General features: G+C 41.3%; 1 protein-coding gene across 3 annotated transcripts in view; it reads left to right on the top strand.

Annotated features, from left to right (window-relative positions):
- GADL1 (glutamate decarboxylase like 1) overlaps nucleotides 1-18,705 on the top strand; it is a 187,157-nt gene that overhangs the window by 128,474 nt on the left and 39,978 nt on the right. For all 3 annotated transcript variants that reach the window (XM_072153577.1, XM_072153576.1, XM_072153578.1), the window contains 2 exons: nucleotides 4,248-4,299; nucleotides 12,676-12,768. In XM_072153577.1, the coding sequence (XP_072009678.1) occupies nucleotides 4,248-4,299; nucleotides 12,676-12,768 (145 nt within the window). The remainder of the gene's footprint in view (nucleotides 1-4,247; nucleotides 4,300-12,675; nucleotides 12,769-18,705) is intronic.

The following is an 18,705-nucleotide window of genomic DNA, read 5'->3' on the forward strand; positions in this document are numbered from 1 at the left end:
ACTAACGGCCTTCTTATGGAGCAAATGGCTGCATTATGAGAAGCAGTGACTGTACCACAAGTTGTTGCCATAGCTGGTCAAGCCTCAGATGTAATTATAAAAAAGAAAGCACGAGCTTCCTTGCAGAAGATGACCACTGAGGATGATGTGGAGGCTCATCTTACTGTTTTTGAATGGATTGCAGACAGAGAAAACTTGCCTGTAGACCAGTGGGCTGAAGTGCTAGCTCCATACTTGACAGTTGAGACACAAAAAGCTTATTATGACCTCACCTTTCAGAATTCAAAGGACTAAAGCAGATTAAAGGCTGAAATACTTGCACGATTGGGGGTCAGTATGGGAGTCCAGGCCCAACGAGTACAGCAATGGACTTTCAGCAAAGAGAAACCACCAAGGTCCCAAATGTTTTGCCTATTCCACCTGGTGTGGAAGTGGCTACAACCTCTACACAAGAGCAGATGGTGGAAAAGGTTGTGATCGCCCAAACCCTGATTGCACCCTGATCAAACTCTGAAGTGATCTGCAATGCAAGTGTGGAAGGGGCCTAAGTGTATTGAACATGAGCTATTCCATATATGTACCAGAGAGGGTCTTCCACAAGAAATCCTGACTGACCAGGGTACACCATTCATGTCAAGGGTGATGAAAAAATTATGTAAGATACTAAAGATTAAACAGCTAAGAACTTCCATATACCATCCCCAGACTGAGGGACTGGTAGAACATTTTAATAAAACCTTAAAGTTAATTTAAAAAAAAAACAGTGGAGAAACATAGTAATGATTGGGACTATTTGTTACACTATTTGTTGTTCTCCATTAGGGAGGTCCCTCAAGCTTCTACAGGATTCTCCCCGCTTGAATTGCTGTATGGTAGGCACCCCCGAGGTCTGCTTCACCCCTTAACGACGCAGGTTTTTTTTGCTCATTTCTCGCTCTCCACCTTCAAAAATCTATAACTTTTTCATTTTTCTATAAACAGACCTCTGTGAGGGCTTATTTTGTGCGTAACAAATTTTACTTTCCTGTGATGTTATTTATTATTTCACGGGGACTTTGCCGGCGTGCAAGCACTGACCGCGGGTGATAGCAATGGGTCTTTGCTGCAATATGCAGCAAAGCCCATCTCTGTATGAAGAGGGCTCAGCCAGTGAGCCCTCTTCATACACCTTTCATAGCTCTGTGGTGGATATATCCATCACAGAGCGTGAAGGGGTTAACATAGCTAAGGAGACGTGGGAATCTGAAAACACCCCTTATATGAGCATTATTGATCATGTGGCACAAATGCAGGAAAGGATTTCCAAGGTGATGCCAATAGTGAGAGAGCATATACAGAGGGCCCAAGAAGCACAATGCAGGATATACAATCGGTCCGCGAGAATTTGTCCCAGGTGACCGTGTCCTAATACTGGTACCCACTGTTGAGAGCAAGTTTTTGGCTTGGTGGCAGGGACCTTTTGAGATTCTTGAAAAAGTTTTGAATGTCTCTTATAAGGTGTATCAGCCGGGAAAAAGGAAACCAGTACAACTATATCATGTAAACCTTCACTTGGTAGAGTGATTGATGGCCAGTATGCCCCTTTAAGGTTCCTGGTCTCAATGTTTTAGGGGCCATGATATTTTAACTGGACTTTAGATCCAGGGTTTAGATGTTGCAGGGTTCCTGTCCATACTCCATGACCTGTGTTATATACCAGAACCTGTACTGCTACCCTGTAACTAAGGACATTATCTTTTTGTTTTATGATAAAAAAGCTTGTTAAGTTCCTGTTGGACTGTGTTAAATAAATCTTTGGACTTTTATTTGGACAAAACTGCCTGGATGTGAATTTGTGCCAGACAACAAGTCTGTCTGAAGGGTCCCATTTCCCCAACATGTTACACAGTTTTTTTCCATAGCCAACCTGAATTTTTTGAATGTTTTAGAACGCAAATACGGCATAATTTAGCACAATATAGTACTTTCTAAGTCACTTTAAGTCAGATCTATTTTACTCACTCAACTTTGTATAGATGTGTGTCTAAAACTTAAACATCAGACTTTTGGCATAAATGGCAGAAACTGTAAAAGTGTACTGTGAGTAGATGAACAGAAGCATTTTGATTACCCAATGTGGATACTGTGCCAGAGATAAAAGTTAGTACTGGCGAATCAGCAGATTTTTTATCTTCTTTCTTCTAAGTCCAGTGAATATCACATATATGTTTGTTAAAGCAATTTGTTTTTTTTTATAATAGTTTTATATTGTTCTATTAGTTTCCACATTAATGGTTTTTACAGATAATCTGCCATCAACAGCTCTACATAGATTTATCAATTTGTTTCTGACTGATTTCTGTCATAAATTGTGCCAAAAAATATTGAATGCCTTGATCTATAAAAAGGGGGCATGGCTTTACAGCACAAAATCTTATGTCCCCGTTTCCTGGCATAAAATAAGCCAACTAGTAGGAGGTGCAAATTACGACTAGAGAGTCTTATACTACACCAGATTTATCATCCAGAATCAGACTCATATATGAATCATGTGCAGCATAACACTGTCTAGTCTAACTCTGTACTGTCTTACCTTATAACACTTTTCATAAATCTTCCCAAGTATCTACAGTGTAAAAAATGAACTGGGGTGTTTTTGCACAATTTACCCATATTATATGAATGCATACATTCTTATATTATATTTTTTATAAATTTAAATAAAGTACAGTGATTGTCCTCACCTAGCTCAGGAGCTGACCGGTGGATAAGACTGATAAGTCTTGGTAGGTCAGCATGAGAAGTCTAGGATTTTCAAAAGAATAGCTAAAACTGTGCAAAAGAAATTGCACTAAATGTTGTGTCCACCCTTAAGAATATTTGTATTCTCTAAATGGTTTTCGTGTTGGGTACATTGGGGCTCATTTACTAAGGGCCCCGGGAGCGGCACTTTCGTCGGACATCCCAACAATTTCCATTTTGTGTTGCTGGGACAGGGATTTAAAAGGGGTCTTTGGCGCACGCGACTGTATTTTGGCGCAATTGCGCCGGCTTTCAAGCAACACAAATGTGGGTGGGGCGGGTCTTCAGACGATCCGATGGATTCGGACAAAACGCGGGATTTAACTTCAAAATTGTGTCGCAAGCCAAGCACTTATATGCACCGGGAAGGAGAAGGTGAACTCCGGGGGACCTGAGTGGGGAAGCGACAGATGCAGGAAATCGGGTGCACCATCTAAGTGAATTGCGACACAGTGCATTCCGTACTTTCGGGAACTCAGAGGGACAAGGTAAGTAAATGTGCCCCATTATCTGCAGAGCCCTATGTTGAACATATTTGTGACCTTGGTGTTGACAGCTTTTTCTTTAATAGCATACATATTGTTCTCTACTGTGTAACATGACGGAGAACAGAATATCTGAATGTAGACCATCTGAGAGTTGTATCTATGCTGAACATTTGCTCTCAAGGTTTAATATTAATGGGTAATATATTCTTGAGGATCATAGTTTCAGCTTATTTCTCCATATCCTATTAGCTCAATGGCCCTTTTGTTTAAAATGTGGTTATTTATAAGAAGATAATATAATGGCTGAAAATAAGCACATGATAAAAACACATTCTCCATTCAATCTGACAAGAGAATCTGTATATCTGTCAATACATCACATTTTCTTGGCATTATTGTTTTCTTCTCCTTCATGCATCTGTTTCAAATGTCATTTCATTAGCACAATGTTTTACCTTCTCAGTAAAACTATTTTTATCTGTACCTGATGGAATAAATAGAAAGATGTTAATAAATGAGATTTACTTCTACAATACGAGACAAGTTGGCAGCTTATCACTGTATTACAATGAAGCTTGGGGTTTTAGTGAAAATATCAATACGGATATAATTCACAATTAAAGGGACCTGTCACATAGACATTTCAGTCCTTTCCACAGGCAACAGGTTACAGTTCATAGATCTGAGGAGATCCCTGTACCATCATGAGAAAAAGAAAGTACAGGCAGTCCCCGACTGAAGGACGACCCCTAGTTACAGACGGACCTCTCTGGCCAATGTGACCTCTGGTGAAGCTCTCTGGATGCTTTACTTTAGTCCCAGGCTGCAATGATCTGCTGTAAGGTGTCTGTAATGATGTTTTATTGATACTCCTTGTTCCCATGACAGCACAAAATTTAAAAAATCCAATGATCACATGGACAAAATATTTCTTTACTGTCTGTAATAATAAGCCTCAACCTTATCTAACTTTTACAGGTATCTGGCTACTGAAATTAAGAAGAGAGATGGATTTGAACTTCTCTGGGAGGTAGGAAATTATTTAAAAACTAAAGAAAACATTCACAATACTTCTTCTCTTATTATAACATTACTAAACAAAATTGTATTGTCTACCTATGTTAGTAAACAATAAGTAATGTTTGTGGAATAAAATCCCTTCCATTACTCTATATAGGTAATGACATAGCCCAGGTCAGTCATACAGTTGTCTTCATGGGTCTGATGCCATTGTAGGACTCTAGAAATGTAACTACTCCTTTACAGTTAAGGGACCTGTTAAGGCGAGTTCATGTATATACACCAATGCAATTATAATACACTCTCTAGCTGAACATTCTGAAATAACCTTAGACACAAAAGATTTTTATTATTCCACCATTTTACTTGTTTTTTGTCACCAATATCCCTCAGAACATTTTCATTTTCTCAATATCTCCTGAGACCATCTGAACCCCTTTAACTAATTACCTTTCCCCCTTTCTCTATATCTCCCCATCATACTCTTGAACCACAACTTTATCCACGTCTTGTGCCACTCTGTCCTCCTCTTCAACTGCTTCCTTTGTTCTCCTCTACGGATGTTCTACCTGTTTTCCTCCACAATTGCTCCCCCGGCTCTCCTCTGTAGGTGCCCCACTCCGTTTTCTTCTACAGCTCCACCCTTCGTTTTTCTCTACAGCTGCTCCCTCCATTCTCATATACACATGCTCCCTCAATTTTCCTTTAGAAAAGTTCTCTCCACTTACCTCTACAGCTACCTGATCTGTTTTCAACCCCTTAGCCATGGTCAGTGTCCCTCATCCATGCGGTCGAGGCATACAAGCAACACTCATCCGTCACCCATGGCTGTGGCATGTTTGCAGGAGCTGAGAGGCATGATCTTGGCACCATTGGTGGGTCAACTGTTGGACAAGATTATACACAGGCTGAATTAGGTTCACTCAAGAGTTTTGCACCAATGACATAGGATTTTTTTATGTTTTTCAAAAATCTCTTTACATTTAGAGGTCTTTCAAATAACACATAGATATCTTTGAGTCTTATGCAATATTAGAAATATGCCCTACTTACTGAATTATACAAGTTGTAGGTGAATGGCATGGTGGGGCACATTTACTTACTCCATCCCCTGGAGTTCACCGAAAGTGCACTCACCGTAATTCACTAAGATCGTTTCCTGAATGTGTTGCTTCCCTTCTAAAGCCCGGCATAGTTCATCATCTTTTCAGTGGTGCATCTAAAGGCTAGGGCTTAAATCCCGCACTCAGACCGAATCAGTTGGATCGTCCGATGGCACGCTCCCCAGTTTGTGTTGCATGGAAGCCAGTGCAGCTGTGCCAAAAACAGTTCTTGGATCCCAGCCTAGACACCTGTTAAATACCTGTACAAGCTATGCAATCCCCGAAAAAGGTTCAAAGTTTGACAAAAGTGAGCAGCGCGACCCTTAGTAAATAAGCCCAAATATGATAAGGCACGGGCATGGAAGTTACCCTTTGTTGGTGTCCAAATCTTTCTTAGAGAAAAGGGAAGCTTGGGGCTTTTTATTTTCCATGTGGCTACTGTATTGCTGGACTCCTAAAAGTAAATATTTCTAATAATATATTTATATTACATGTGTAGTTTCATCAAAGATAAGTTTCCTAAAGAACCATCTGGACTGGTAACACACTAACCCCAAGTAAAATTAAACTTTGTATTTTTCCTCCTCATCAAAAATGAGGATGGCAGAAGGGCAGAAATCTAAGAAGAAGATTGGATTATGTGAGGCAAAGCCTTATCAATCTGGAAAATCTGAAGTAATATTCAATATTAGTGGAGACTAGAGATGAGCGAACACTGAAATGCTCGGGTACTCGTTATTCGAGACGAACTTTTCCCGATGCTCGAGTGCTCGTCTCGAATAACGAACCCCATTGAAGTCAATGGGAGACTCGAGCATTTTTCAAGGGGACCAAGGCTCTGCACAGGGAAGCTTGGCCAAACACCTGGGAACCTCAGAAAAGGATGGAAACACCACGGAAATGGACAGGAAACAGCAGGGGCAGCATGCATGGATGCCTCTGAGGCTGCATAATCGCACCATTATGCCAAAATTATGGGCAACAGCATGGCCATGACAGAGTGACAGAATGAAGCTAGATAGCATCTAAAACATCCAATAATTGACCCTGACACTATAGGGGACGGCATGCAGAGGCAGCGGCAGCAGCGGCAGGCATGGCAACATACCCTAAATGGACTCAGGCTTCAAACCAATGGGTAGCAGAGAGGAACCAAAGGAGGTGAGCAAGAAGCGCTCAAATAATATCGGTACATGATAAAAGTTTGCCAGTATATTTTGTGGATTACACAGCAGGGTGGCGACAAAGTTAACATGGAAGCCATGAAAACAACCCAAAATTCTGCCTGACACAGCTCGTTTGATAAGGGGACCATGTATGGAGGCAGTGAACTAGTAGTAGATTAAAGGTGCTGCAGTTAAAACTATGTTAGTTGGATCTTGGCATGGAGCTGGCGCTCCGCTGCCAGGCGAGCTTTCGCCAATCCAAGCCCCTGTCTCTAGGCTACTCCCCAAACAGCACTTCTAAGAACCTTTTGTATAAGATCAAGTGTAGTAGCGTTCTTATAAGTTTAGGATATGCCGGGTGAGGGGAATGTAAACAGATGCGCAAGAAGCGCTGAAATAATATCCCTAAATGGTAAAAGTTTGCAAGTATATTTTGGGGATTACACAGCAGGGTGGCGACAAAGTTAACAACTTTGATGTGGAATGCCCTGTAATAGCTCTTGGGCGGTGTGCCTTTTGTCGCCTAGGCTCAGCAGTTTGAGCACCGCCTGCTGTCGCTTAGCGACGGCACTGCTGCTGTGCCTAGAGCTACCGACTGATGGCGCCGTGCCCACGGATGGTAGTTCGGAGGAGGAGGTGGAGGAGGGGTGGGAGGAGGAGGAGGCATAGTAGGCCTGAAACACCTGGACCGAGGTAGGCCCCGCAATCCTCGGCGTCGGCAGTATATGAGCAGCCCCAGGGTCAGACTCGGTCCCAGCCTCCACCAAGTTAACCCAATGTGCCGTCAGCGATATATAGTGGCCCTGCCCGGCAGCACTCGTCCACGTGTCCGTGGTCAGGTGGACCTTGTCAGAAACGGCGTTGGTCAGGGCACGGATGATGTTGTCTGACACGTGCTGGTGCAGGGCTGGGACGGCACATCGGGAAAAGTAGTGGCGGCTGGGGACCGAATACCGAGGGGCGGCCGCCGCCATGAGGTTGCGAAAGGCCTCGGTCTCTACTAGCCTATAGGGCAGCATCTCCAGGCTAAGCAATCTGGAGATGTGCACATTAAGGGCTTGGGCGTGCGGGTGGGTTGCACTATATTTGCGTTTCCGCTCCAGCGTCTGGGGTATGGAGAGCTGAACGCTGGTGGATGCTGTGGAGGATCGTGGAGGCGACGATGGGGTTTTTGTGGCAGGGTCCTGGGCAGGGGGCTGACTAGCAGCTGACACAGGGGAAGGAGCAGTGGTGTGCACGGCCGGAGGTGAACGGGCTTGTTGCCACTGAGTGGTGTGCTTAGCATTCATATGCCTGCGCATACTGGTGGTAGTTAAGCTAGTAGTGGTGGAACCCCTGCTGAGCCTGGTTTGGCAAATGTTGCACACCACAGTCCGTCGGTCATCCGGTGTTTCCTTAAAGAACCTCCACACTTCTGAAGATCTAGCCCTCGCCGCAAGAGCCCTCACCACGGGAGCTTCACTAGTTGACAGTGGCGCTGATGCACCAGCTCTGGCCCTGCCTCTCCGTCTGGCCCCACCACTGCCTCTTCCAACCTGTTCAGGTCGAGGACTCTCCTCCGTCTCAGAAGCACTGTGTTCACCCGGCCTCTCAACCCAGCTTGGGTCTGTCACCTCATCATCCTCCGATCCCTCAGTCTGCTCCCCCCTCGGACTTCCTGCCCTGACAACAACTTCCCCACTGTCTGACAACCGTGTCTCCTCATCGTCGGACACCTCTTTACACACTTCCACTACGTCAAGAAGGTCATCATCACCCACAGACTGTGACTGGTGGAAAACCTGGGCATCGGAAAATTGCTCAGCAGCAACCGGACAAGTGGTTTGTGACTGTGGGAAGGGTCCAGAAAACAGTTCCTCAGAGTATGCCGGTTCAAATGCCAAATTTTCCTGGGAGGGGGCAGACTGGGGGGGAGGAGGCTGAGGTGCAGGAGCTGGAGGAGTGGCGATTTCGGTGACATGGGTGGACTGCGTGGAAGACTGACTGGTGGTGGACAAATTGCTCGAAGCATTGTCAGCAATCCACGACATCACCTGTTCGCACTGTTCTGGCCTCAACAGTGCTCTACCACGAGTCCCAGTAACTTCAGACATGAACCTAGGGAGTGTAGCTCTGCGGCGTTCCCCTGCTCCCTCATCAGCAGGTGGTGTCTCACCCCGCCCAGGACCACGGCCTCTGACCCCTGCAGTAGTTGGACGCCCACGTCCCCGCCCTCGTCCTCTACCCCTAGCCCTCGGGTTAAACATTTTTAAAATGAGAGTTATAACTTTATTTTTTTTTTTACTTTTTTTTGTTTTTTTTTGTGTTTTTTTTTTTTTTTTTGTGTTTTTTGTTTTTTTTTGAGTTTTTAAAACCAAACAATGCTATCCTATTGCTATGGCTATTTTCTAGCCAAGTATCAAAGGAAGCACAGTACTATGCCAGATGAGATGACACTGAGTTATTGCCTAATAGAAATCCAACCCCTACTGAATTTTGCCACTTCGGCCTTTGCTATGGATATGTGCGCCACTAAGCGCAGAACACAGCGGTCGCAAGTCCCACTACAAATTGCTCAGAATTGGCAAGTACATGCACTGCAGAAACTACAGTCACCAGCAGATCAACCAGAAATCAAATATATAGAACGCTACTGTAGGCTTCAAGAAGCTGTTTGTATTCTCCTATGGCTATTTTCTAGCCAAGTATCAAAGGAAGCACAGTACTATGCCAGATGAGATGACACTGAGTTATTGCCTAATAGAAATCCAACCCCTACTGAATTTTGCCACTTCAGCCTTTGCTATGGATATGTGCGCCACTAAGCGCAGAACACAGCGGTCGCAAGTCCCACTACAAATTGCTCAGAATTGGCAAGTACATGCACTGCAGAAACTACAGTCACCAGCAGATCAACCAGAAATCAAATATATAGAACGCTACTGTAGGCTTCAAGAAGCTGTTTGTATTCTCCTATGGCTATTTTCTAGCCAAGTATCAAAGGAAGCACAGTACTATGCCAGATGAGATGACACTGAGTTATTGCCTAATAGAAATCCAACCCCTACTGAATTTTGCCACTTCAGCCTTTGCTATGGATATGTGCGCCACTAAGCGCAGAACACAGCGGTCGCAAGTCCCACTACAAATTGCTCAGAATTGGCAAGTACATGCACTGCAGAAACTACAGTCACCAGCAGATCAACCAGAAATCAAATATATAGAACGCTACTGTAGGCTTCAAGAAGCTGTTTGTATTCTCCTATGGCTATTTTCTAGCCAAGTATCAAAGGAAGCACAGTACTATGCCAGATGAGATGACACTGAGTTATTGCCTAATAGAAATCCAACCCCTACTGAATTTTGCCACTTCAGCCTTTGCTATGGATATGTGCGCCACTAAGCGCAGAACACAGCGGTCGCAAGTCTCACTACAAATTGCTCAGAATTGGCAAGTACATGCACTGCAGAAACTACAGTCACCAGCAGATCAACCAGAAATCAAATATATAGAACGCTACTGTAGGCTTCAAGAAGCTGTTTGTATTCTCCTATGGCTATTTTCTAGCCAAGTATCAAAGGAAGCACAGTACTATGCCAGATGAGATGACACTGAGTTATTGCCTAATAGAAATCCAACCCCTACTGAATTTTGCCCCTTCAGCCTTTGCTATGGATATGTGCGCCACTAAGCGCAGAACACAGCGGTCGCAAGTCCCACTACAAATTGCTCAGAATTGGCAAGTACATGCACTGCAGAAACTACAGTCACCAGCAGATCAACCAGAAATCAAATATATAGAACGCTACTGTAGGCTTCAAGAAGCTGTTTGTATTCTCCTATGGCTATTTTCTAGCCAAGTATCAAAGGAAGCACAGTACTATGCCAGATGAGATGACACTGAGTTATTGCCTAATAGAAATCCAACCCCTACTGAATTTTGCCACTTCAGCCTTTGCTATGGATATGTGCGCCACTAAGCGCAGAACACAGCGGTCGCAAGTCCCACTACAAATTGCTCAGAATTGGCAAGTACATGCACTGCAGAAACTACAGTCACCAGCAGATCAACCAGAAATCAAATATATAGAACGCTACTGTAGGCTTCAAGAAGCTGTTTGTATTCTCCTATGGCTATTTTCTAGCCAAGTATCAAAGGAAGCACAGTACTATGCCAGATGAGATGACACTGAGTTATTGCCTAATAGAAATCCAACCCCTACTGAATTTTGCCACTTCAGCCTTTGCTATGGATATGTGCGCCACTAAGCGCAGAACACAGCGGTCGCAAGTCCCACTACAAATTGCTCAGAATTGGCAAGTACATGCACTGCAGAAACTACAGTCACCAGCAGATCAACCAGAAATCAAATATATAGAACGCTTCTGTAGGCTTCAAGAAGCTGTTTGTATTCTCCTATGGCTATTTTCTAGCCAAGTATCAAAGGAAGCACAGTACTATGCCAGATGAGATGACACTGAGTTATTGCCTAATAGAAATCCAACCCCTACTGAATTTTGCCACTTCAGCCTTTGCTATGGATATGTGCGCCACTAAGCGCAGAACACAGCGGTCGCAAGTCTCACTACAAATTGCTCAGAATTGGCAAGTACATGCACTGCAGAAACTACAGTCACCAGCAGATCAACCAGAAATCAAATATATAGAACGCTACTGTAGGCTTCAAGAAGCTGTTTGTATTCTCCTATGGCTATTTTCTAGCCAAGTATCAAAGGAAGCACAGTACTATGCCAGATGAGATGACACTGAGTTATTGCCTAATAGAAATCCAACCCCTACTGAATTTTGCCACTTCAGCCTTTGCTATGGATATGTGCGCCACTAAGCGCAGAACACAGCGGTCGCAAGTCCCACTACAAATTGCTCAGAATTGGCAAGTACATGCACTGCAGAAACTACAGTCACCAGCAGATCAACCAGAAATCAAATATATAGAACGCTACTGTAGGCTTCAAGAAGCTGTTTGTAACTATTCTCCTATGGCTATTTTCTAGCCAAGTATCAAAGGAAGCACAGTACTATGCCAGATGAGATGACACTGAGTTATTGCCTAATAGAAATCCAACCCCTACTGAATTTTCCCACTTCGGTCTTTGCTATGGATATGTGTGCCACTAAGAGCTAAACACAACGGTAGCAAGTCCCCCTGCTAATTCCTCACAAAATGGTAAAAGATGCAAATTAAAATAAAAAAAGTAGAACGTTATTGTAGCCCTAAGAAGGGCTGTTGGGTTCTTTGAGAATCACTCCTGCCTAACAGTAAGCTAATAGAACACCCTAACGCTTTCCCTGAGCAGCAGCAGCTCTCTCCCTAGCGGCATCCAGAGACAGAATGATCCGAGCAGCGCGGCCAGCGGCTAGTCTATCCCAGGGTCACCTGATCTGGCCAGCCAACCACTGCTATCGACGTGTAAGGGTACCACGTCATGCTGGGTGGAGTGCAGAGTCTCCTGGCTTGTGATTGGCTCTGTTTCTGGCCGCCAAAAAGCAAAACGGCGGGAGCTGCCATTTTCTCGAGCGGGCGAAGTATTCGTCCGAGTAACGAGCAGTTTCGAGTACCCTAATGCTCGACCGAGCATCAAGCTCGGACGAGCATGTTCGCTCATCTCTAGTGGAGACATGTGAAAAACGGATTTTCCCTTTGATAATATAGTGACATCCATTGCTTTAATATAGATTAAATCCAGTAATAAGTAAATATCTATTTATATATGTATCACAGAATCAAGACTGAAATACTAAATCATTTCTGAAGTGGGATCTCTCACCTAAAATGAAAAATCAAAGCATAGCTGAATGAAATATTTTACCGTATTAACTGACAAAAATAATTGTATTATAAATATTTATTACATAGGCACCTTTTAATTTTCTCAGTATTAGCAAATTACAAATTTACATGATTTGCTGTTTTCCCTGAAAAAAATTGATAAACGCTGTAATATCCACAGTAAAACTGCAAAATATAACTTTTTATTAAAAAATTAAAAATGTATCCCTCGAAAGAATAAGCAAGATCAAAAAAATTGTGGTGTAGTTTTATTTATTGTGTTTTTATATACACTGTGTTTTATTTTTTTTTTTAAATTATATGATTTTGGTTTTGTTTTTTTAGCCTGAATATGCAAATATCTGTTTCTGGTACATTCCACCGAGTTTGAGAGAAATGGATAAAAAGGGACCAGAATATTGGCAAAGACTAAACCAAGTAAGCATTCAGGAGATTTCTATAGATGTGTTTTGCTTCTTTTCCCAATACTAAAAACTAAATATAAACTGGAGGGAAAATTAGTCGTCGTTTAGGGCTTATTAAGTTTCTAACTCCCCCTTGTGGTAAATGAGGATGAATGCAGGCAAATACAGAGGATTATGTAATTGCTAGTGGTCATACTCACACAGTATTACTATGTTTAGTATTTAAGCTCTATTGTTTTCATACATTGTAAAGATTACAATTACAGTTAAAACATGTTTTCCATGTATGCTTATTTTATGACAATCTTTAAACTATCACTGACATTTTAATCTATTAAACTCAGTTCACACTTGCAATACATTTACAATTGCAATCCATTATAGGAAACTAAGAATGGCAGGTGAAAGTCTCTTTTCACCTTTTTTCCACGTTGACTTCAATGTTCGGAAGGTTGCCTTCTGTTCCAATTTTGTTAAAATAGCAGAAATGTGCTACTTTATTTCATAAAGGAAGGAGGAATGAAACCTGCCAAACACAAGTGTGAACTGAGTGTTGTCTAAAATATGTGTTTGTAAATTGATCTGAAAGATTGTCCTTAAAAGTAAAAACTTACTGTAACATTCCAACGCTGATCCGGTAAACAGGAGACAGAACTGGAAGCAGAACTGTACATAAGTGTTGCTGGAGATCTTCAGTACTCTCTACCATACAGCCATGTCCCCTTTATAGAATCCATTGCTAGAAACAGCACAAAATCACTGCTCAGTACAGTTTCTGGGTGTTGGACCACGATCAATCTGAGAGAGATCACCTATATTGAGGCAACCCCTTTAAGGAAGTTTTCTTTAATCTCAAATAACTAATAAAAATAATTCAAAATGTTGAATATATTTCAGCACTTTTCAGCACATTTTCAGTATAAATATCACTTAACAACAACCTTATGTTATTATATTCAATGTTTGCAGTGCTGGTCAAAAAGGTAACCAGGGGTTAAAACATGGAAATGTTTTGCTCAGCTGGCTTTTAATTACCACAATGACCAGCTATAAAGCTCTCCTTGGGGGTGGATTTCTATGTCAGTGACTTAGTTTTTTCCAATGTTAGCTTGTTTTCACTTCCTGATCAGGGTTTACATTGCCTGACTAGTGGTTTCTGACCATCCCTTAACTTCTGATACTGTACCTGAATTGCCATCTGGTTGTGACCTTGAATAGTACCTTTGACTATTCTCTTGTTTGCAATGTTGCATGTACCTTCCTGGTCTCTCCTTTCCCCATGATTTAAGTTATTCAGTATTGGGAGCTTTGCCCGGTTGGAAGCTGTCATTTTGGGCTATCATCAAGTAGGGAGAGACACCTAGGGGTGGGATTAGTATTAGGGATCACTAAACCCTTACTCCTCTCATGACACGTTAAGTTAAACAATCCTGTTCACCCTTAGATGGTATTGAACCTCTAAAATTAAGGTAAGGTAGTATATTTGTTATCTACCAGTATAAAGTTTAGGCTAAACCTTTTGGCAAGGTCATAGAAAGAAATAGGAAGTTTTTTTGCCTGACATCTGAAAACCACATGAATTTAAATAAAGTACTAATTCAACAGGATTTGGTCCATGGAATGAAAAGCATGTTTTCCAATTTGTATCAAATGTGCTTTTCCTTTGAACTTTGTGCTGCATTTCCCTTAGAAAATAATGTGTTGTTCTGAAGTCAAATAGTTTTGCCTGAGGAACTCTAAAGATACAAACCTGGTGGTTGAGATTGAATTTTTGATTTGAGAAATATAGTTCTATCCTTTTTTTTTCTTGAAAATAGAGCTATAGCATCTTTTTTTTATTTACTTTCTTCCAACAAAAATACCTCCTGAGTACCAGAAAGTCTCTATGATATTGCAACTATTATAGAGGAAAGAACTTTTAGAGACAATAACAATAGAAGATGAAGTCATGAAAATAGACATCTGTGTTTATTATGAGCAGGAGGAGGACGTGCAAACTCCTCTTAACCTGCAAATTACAATGTTGCTAGAAATACAATTCTCACCTAGGAAAAATAAATAATTTAATCGCAGTAAAACAGCATTATACAACTTATGTACTCAATGAAAACCTAAGAACAGGCATCTGAATACAACGTGGGAAGTGAGAGAACAGTGGGATGGAGAACTCACCTTCAGTGTTCTGGTTTCCTACCAAACAAGCAAAATCCAAATATATGATTGTAGGGATTTGACACCTAGGACTTCCACACTTCATAAGATGGAGGACCTGTGCATAGATGTCCATGTATGCATAGGGTACAGCGATTGGAGCCTAAGTTACCAGACATTGTTTAGACAGGTGATAAATGTTTCTGTGGTGCATCCCCTTTATCTCATCATGTTTATTATAAAGTTTCGAGCAAAAGAGAACCATAAAAACAACTAGTTGTTATATTGTATAAAGTGTATTATACGTAAGTCAATACAATACAATACAACACAACGTAATACAATGACCAATTAAAGCTAATGAATCTCGGGCAGTCTTTTTTTTACCAAAAAATGGGCCACAGAAGATTTCTGTGATTTTGTTCCTTTTACAGCACTCCAGGGCTCCCTGCAGTTACCTAAAACGGGGGAGCTGATATTTGGCTACTGATCACTTTCACAGCCAGCTAAAGCCTGAATTGTTCAATATACTATGGTGTGTGACTTGGTCCACCCATTGAATTTGTATAGTTTATGGCAGATGTCCATTAACTATTTAACACACCTACTATTTTGGTATTCTCATAATAAGGAAAATTAATACATTACTTAAATTTTTTAATAGATAGGAAAGTATATAAGAAAGCATTATTTTGAATTAATAAGAAAAACCTAAAAGAATGTTTATAGCATTACTGTGTCAGTTTGTGTATAAATTTGTGTTCTATTCAGGTATTGTCTTATACCAGGCCTCATGAAGAGGTCTAAGTAGTCATGAAAGCTTCCAATTGGCTTTTAGTTATAAATAAAAGGTATCAACAACTGATGACTCTCAACATTCACCTATCTATGTAAAACTATAAATATACAGTGGGTGCAGAGAGTATTTAGACCCGTTAGAATTTTTCACTCTTTATTTCATTGCATCCAATTGGTAAGATCAAAAATGGTTCTATTTTGCTCATTAATTTACACTCTGCCCCCCATATTGACAGAAAAAAAAACAGAAATGCAGATTTGGCGATCATTTGCCATTCTTCCCTGCAGATCATCTCCAGTTCACTCAGGTTGGATAGTGAACATTGGTGGAAGCCATTTTCAAGCATTTCCGGAAATGCTTGAATGGGTTTAGGTCCGGGCTCTGGCTAAGCCATTCAGGAATGGTCACAGAGTTGTTCTGAAGCCACTGCTTTGTTATTTTAGCTGTGTGCTAAAGGTTATTGTCTTGTTGGAAGGTGAACCTTTGGCCCAGTCTGAGGCGCAGAGCACTCTGGGAGAGGTTTTCATGCAGGCTAACTCTATACTTGGCCACATTCATCTTTCTTTCAATTGCAACCAGTTATCCTGTCCCTGAAGATGAATAACACCCCATAGGATGATGTTGCCACCACCATATTTCACTGTTGGGATTGTATTTGGCAGGTGATGAGCAGTAACTGGTTTTCTCCACAATGACCACTTAAAATTAACAACAAAAAGTTCATTTTTGTCCCATCAGACCAGATAATCTTATTTCTTAGTCTGGGAGTCCTTCATGCGATTTCTTACAAATTGTATGTTGGCTTTCATATGTCTTGTATTGAGGACAGGCTTTCATCGGCAGACTCTGCCATAAAGCACTGCCTAGTGGAGGGCTGCAGTAATAGTTGACTTTGTGAAACTTCCTTCCATCTATGTCCTGCATCAGCCACAGTGATCTTGGGGTTTTTCCCTCACCAAGGTTCCTCTCCCTTGATTGCTTAGTTTGGCTGGACAGTCAGGTCAAAAAAGAGTTGTGTTTGTCCCAAACTTCTTCCAGTTAAGGATTATGCAGACCACAGTGCTCTTAGGAACCTTGAGTGCTGCAGTAATTCATTTGTAACCCCGGGCAAATCTGTGTCCTGCCACAATTTTGTCTCTGTGCTCCTTGGGCAATGCCTTAGATTTCATGATTCTCATGTGTGCTGAGATGTACTGTGAGCAGTGAGGACTTGTATTGACAGATGTGTGTCTCATCTTATCAAGTCCAATCAGTTTATTTAAACAGAGCTGGACTCCAATTCAGGAGTAAAACCATCTCAAGGAGGATCAGAAGGAAATGCACAGCATATGGGTTAATATGAGTTTCATAGCAAAGCGTTTAAATACTTATGACCATTTGATTTTTCAGTTTTTCTTATTTGATAAATTAGCAAAGATATCTGATGGGTGCAGAATGCAACTGGGGTGCAAAAAAAGGGGTCTGAATACTTTCCGTACCCACTGTAAATGTTAACCTATTGTACACAGCATTTAACTGGCTACCTAAAGGAAAATAGAAAGTCATATGCAATTTATCCTGCAAATAAAGACAGCCATTACTGTAATACATGGTCTTTAAGGCCAAATGAGTCTATGTTATTAAAGGGGTTAAAACAGTGTTTGATCTTTTAGCTGAAAGGAATTATATAACTTATGCGCTTTATTAACAGGATATACAAACTTTCCTTCATAGATTATATTGTGTCTAAATGGCCCAAATAAAGTTTGTGAAATGAATGAAATGATTATTGAATGAAGAATTTAGACACCACACATAAAAAATACATGCAGTTTCAGATTGTATTCACTAGATGGTGTTGAAATCAAGTGCATCAGTTTCAGAGCATAAAGTCGTACATGCTACACTGAACACCAGAAAGATCACTAGATAGAATGGGAAAATGTGCAGTGTACATCACCTTATAGACATTATCTGGATTTAACAAATGCACTGTAATACAAACAGTACAGTAAGTAAATAGAAGATCGACATCAGATTAACCTGATATAAAATGTTACTTTAATACACAACTATATCTGTTATTACATTGTTAAAACCTGCAAAAATCCATGCATGTATGGAGATAATTGAGATATGTGAGTAAACCAAAGGGTTCCATATTTGTAGCATTAACTCTTACACTATCCAAGTTGGATTGGAGTTACGTAGGCGCATCATATTATTATGAAGACCCACTCTTGATCATAGCCTAGGAACTAGACCATAATAGCCTTTAAAATGGGTCTTCTACTATATATCTAAGGCTCATTATTTTGGGGTTAGAGCCTGGGACCACCAGAGTATCCGACCCCACCCAATATTAGAATTAACTTCTCCCAAAGGACACCAGTACTGACATGAATTCCCCTCACTGCCCTAGGACATATATTAACTAAAGCTCCTTTGATGGCATAGAGCACCATGTATACAATCATTTACATCTAGTAAATGTGGCCCCTGGCCACTAGTAACACACTGACCTCTTTGATTTCCCAGACCACCATGTCTACTGACATTAAATGTTGCACTTCCAGAGACCTTAGGAGATTGTGACATATACACATTTACTGCAATAGAGCAGCAGACATTCTTACATGAACGGTTTATATTGCTTAGTCCTTATATCATGGTCACAACATTTCAGAATTATTTGGGCCTTGCATAGGACGGTAATGTGTTATGTTGGTCTTTGCATTGTTTTATTTCGTTTAATAAATACTTCTTGTGATGTAATATTTGCCCTGTGGTTGCCAACATAATTGTGGAGCACTTTAGCAACTACCTTGTGGGTGTTGATCATGCTTATAACCCCACCAGATTATATTTTGATTTCCATATCCGACCAAGAACAATAAAAATAAACACTAGCTTCTTTCATGGTCCTAGACCATCAGAGATGTTCGTAATAACCTACACTACTTTAGACCTGGATACTATTAAAAACATGATATTAAAGGGAACCTGTCACCAGGAGCCATT

This window comes from Engystomops pustulosus, chromosome 5 (genome assembly GCF_040894005.1).
Source record: "Engystomops pustulosus chromosome 5, aEngPut4.maternal, whole genome shotgun sequence".
Lineage (NCBI taxonomy): Eukaryota > Metazoa > Chordata > Amphibia > Anura > Leptodactylidae > Engystomops > Engystomops pustulosus.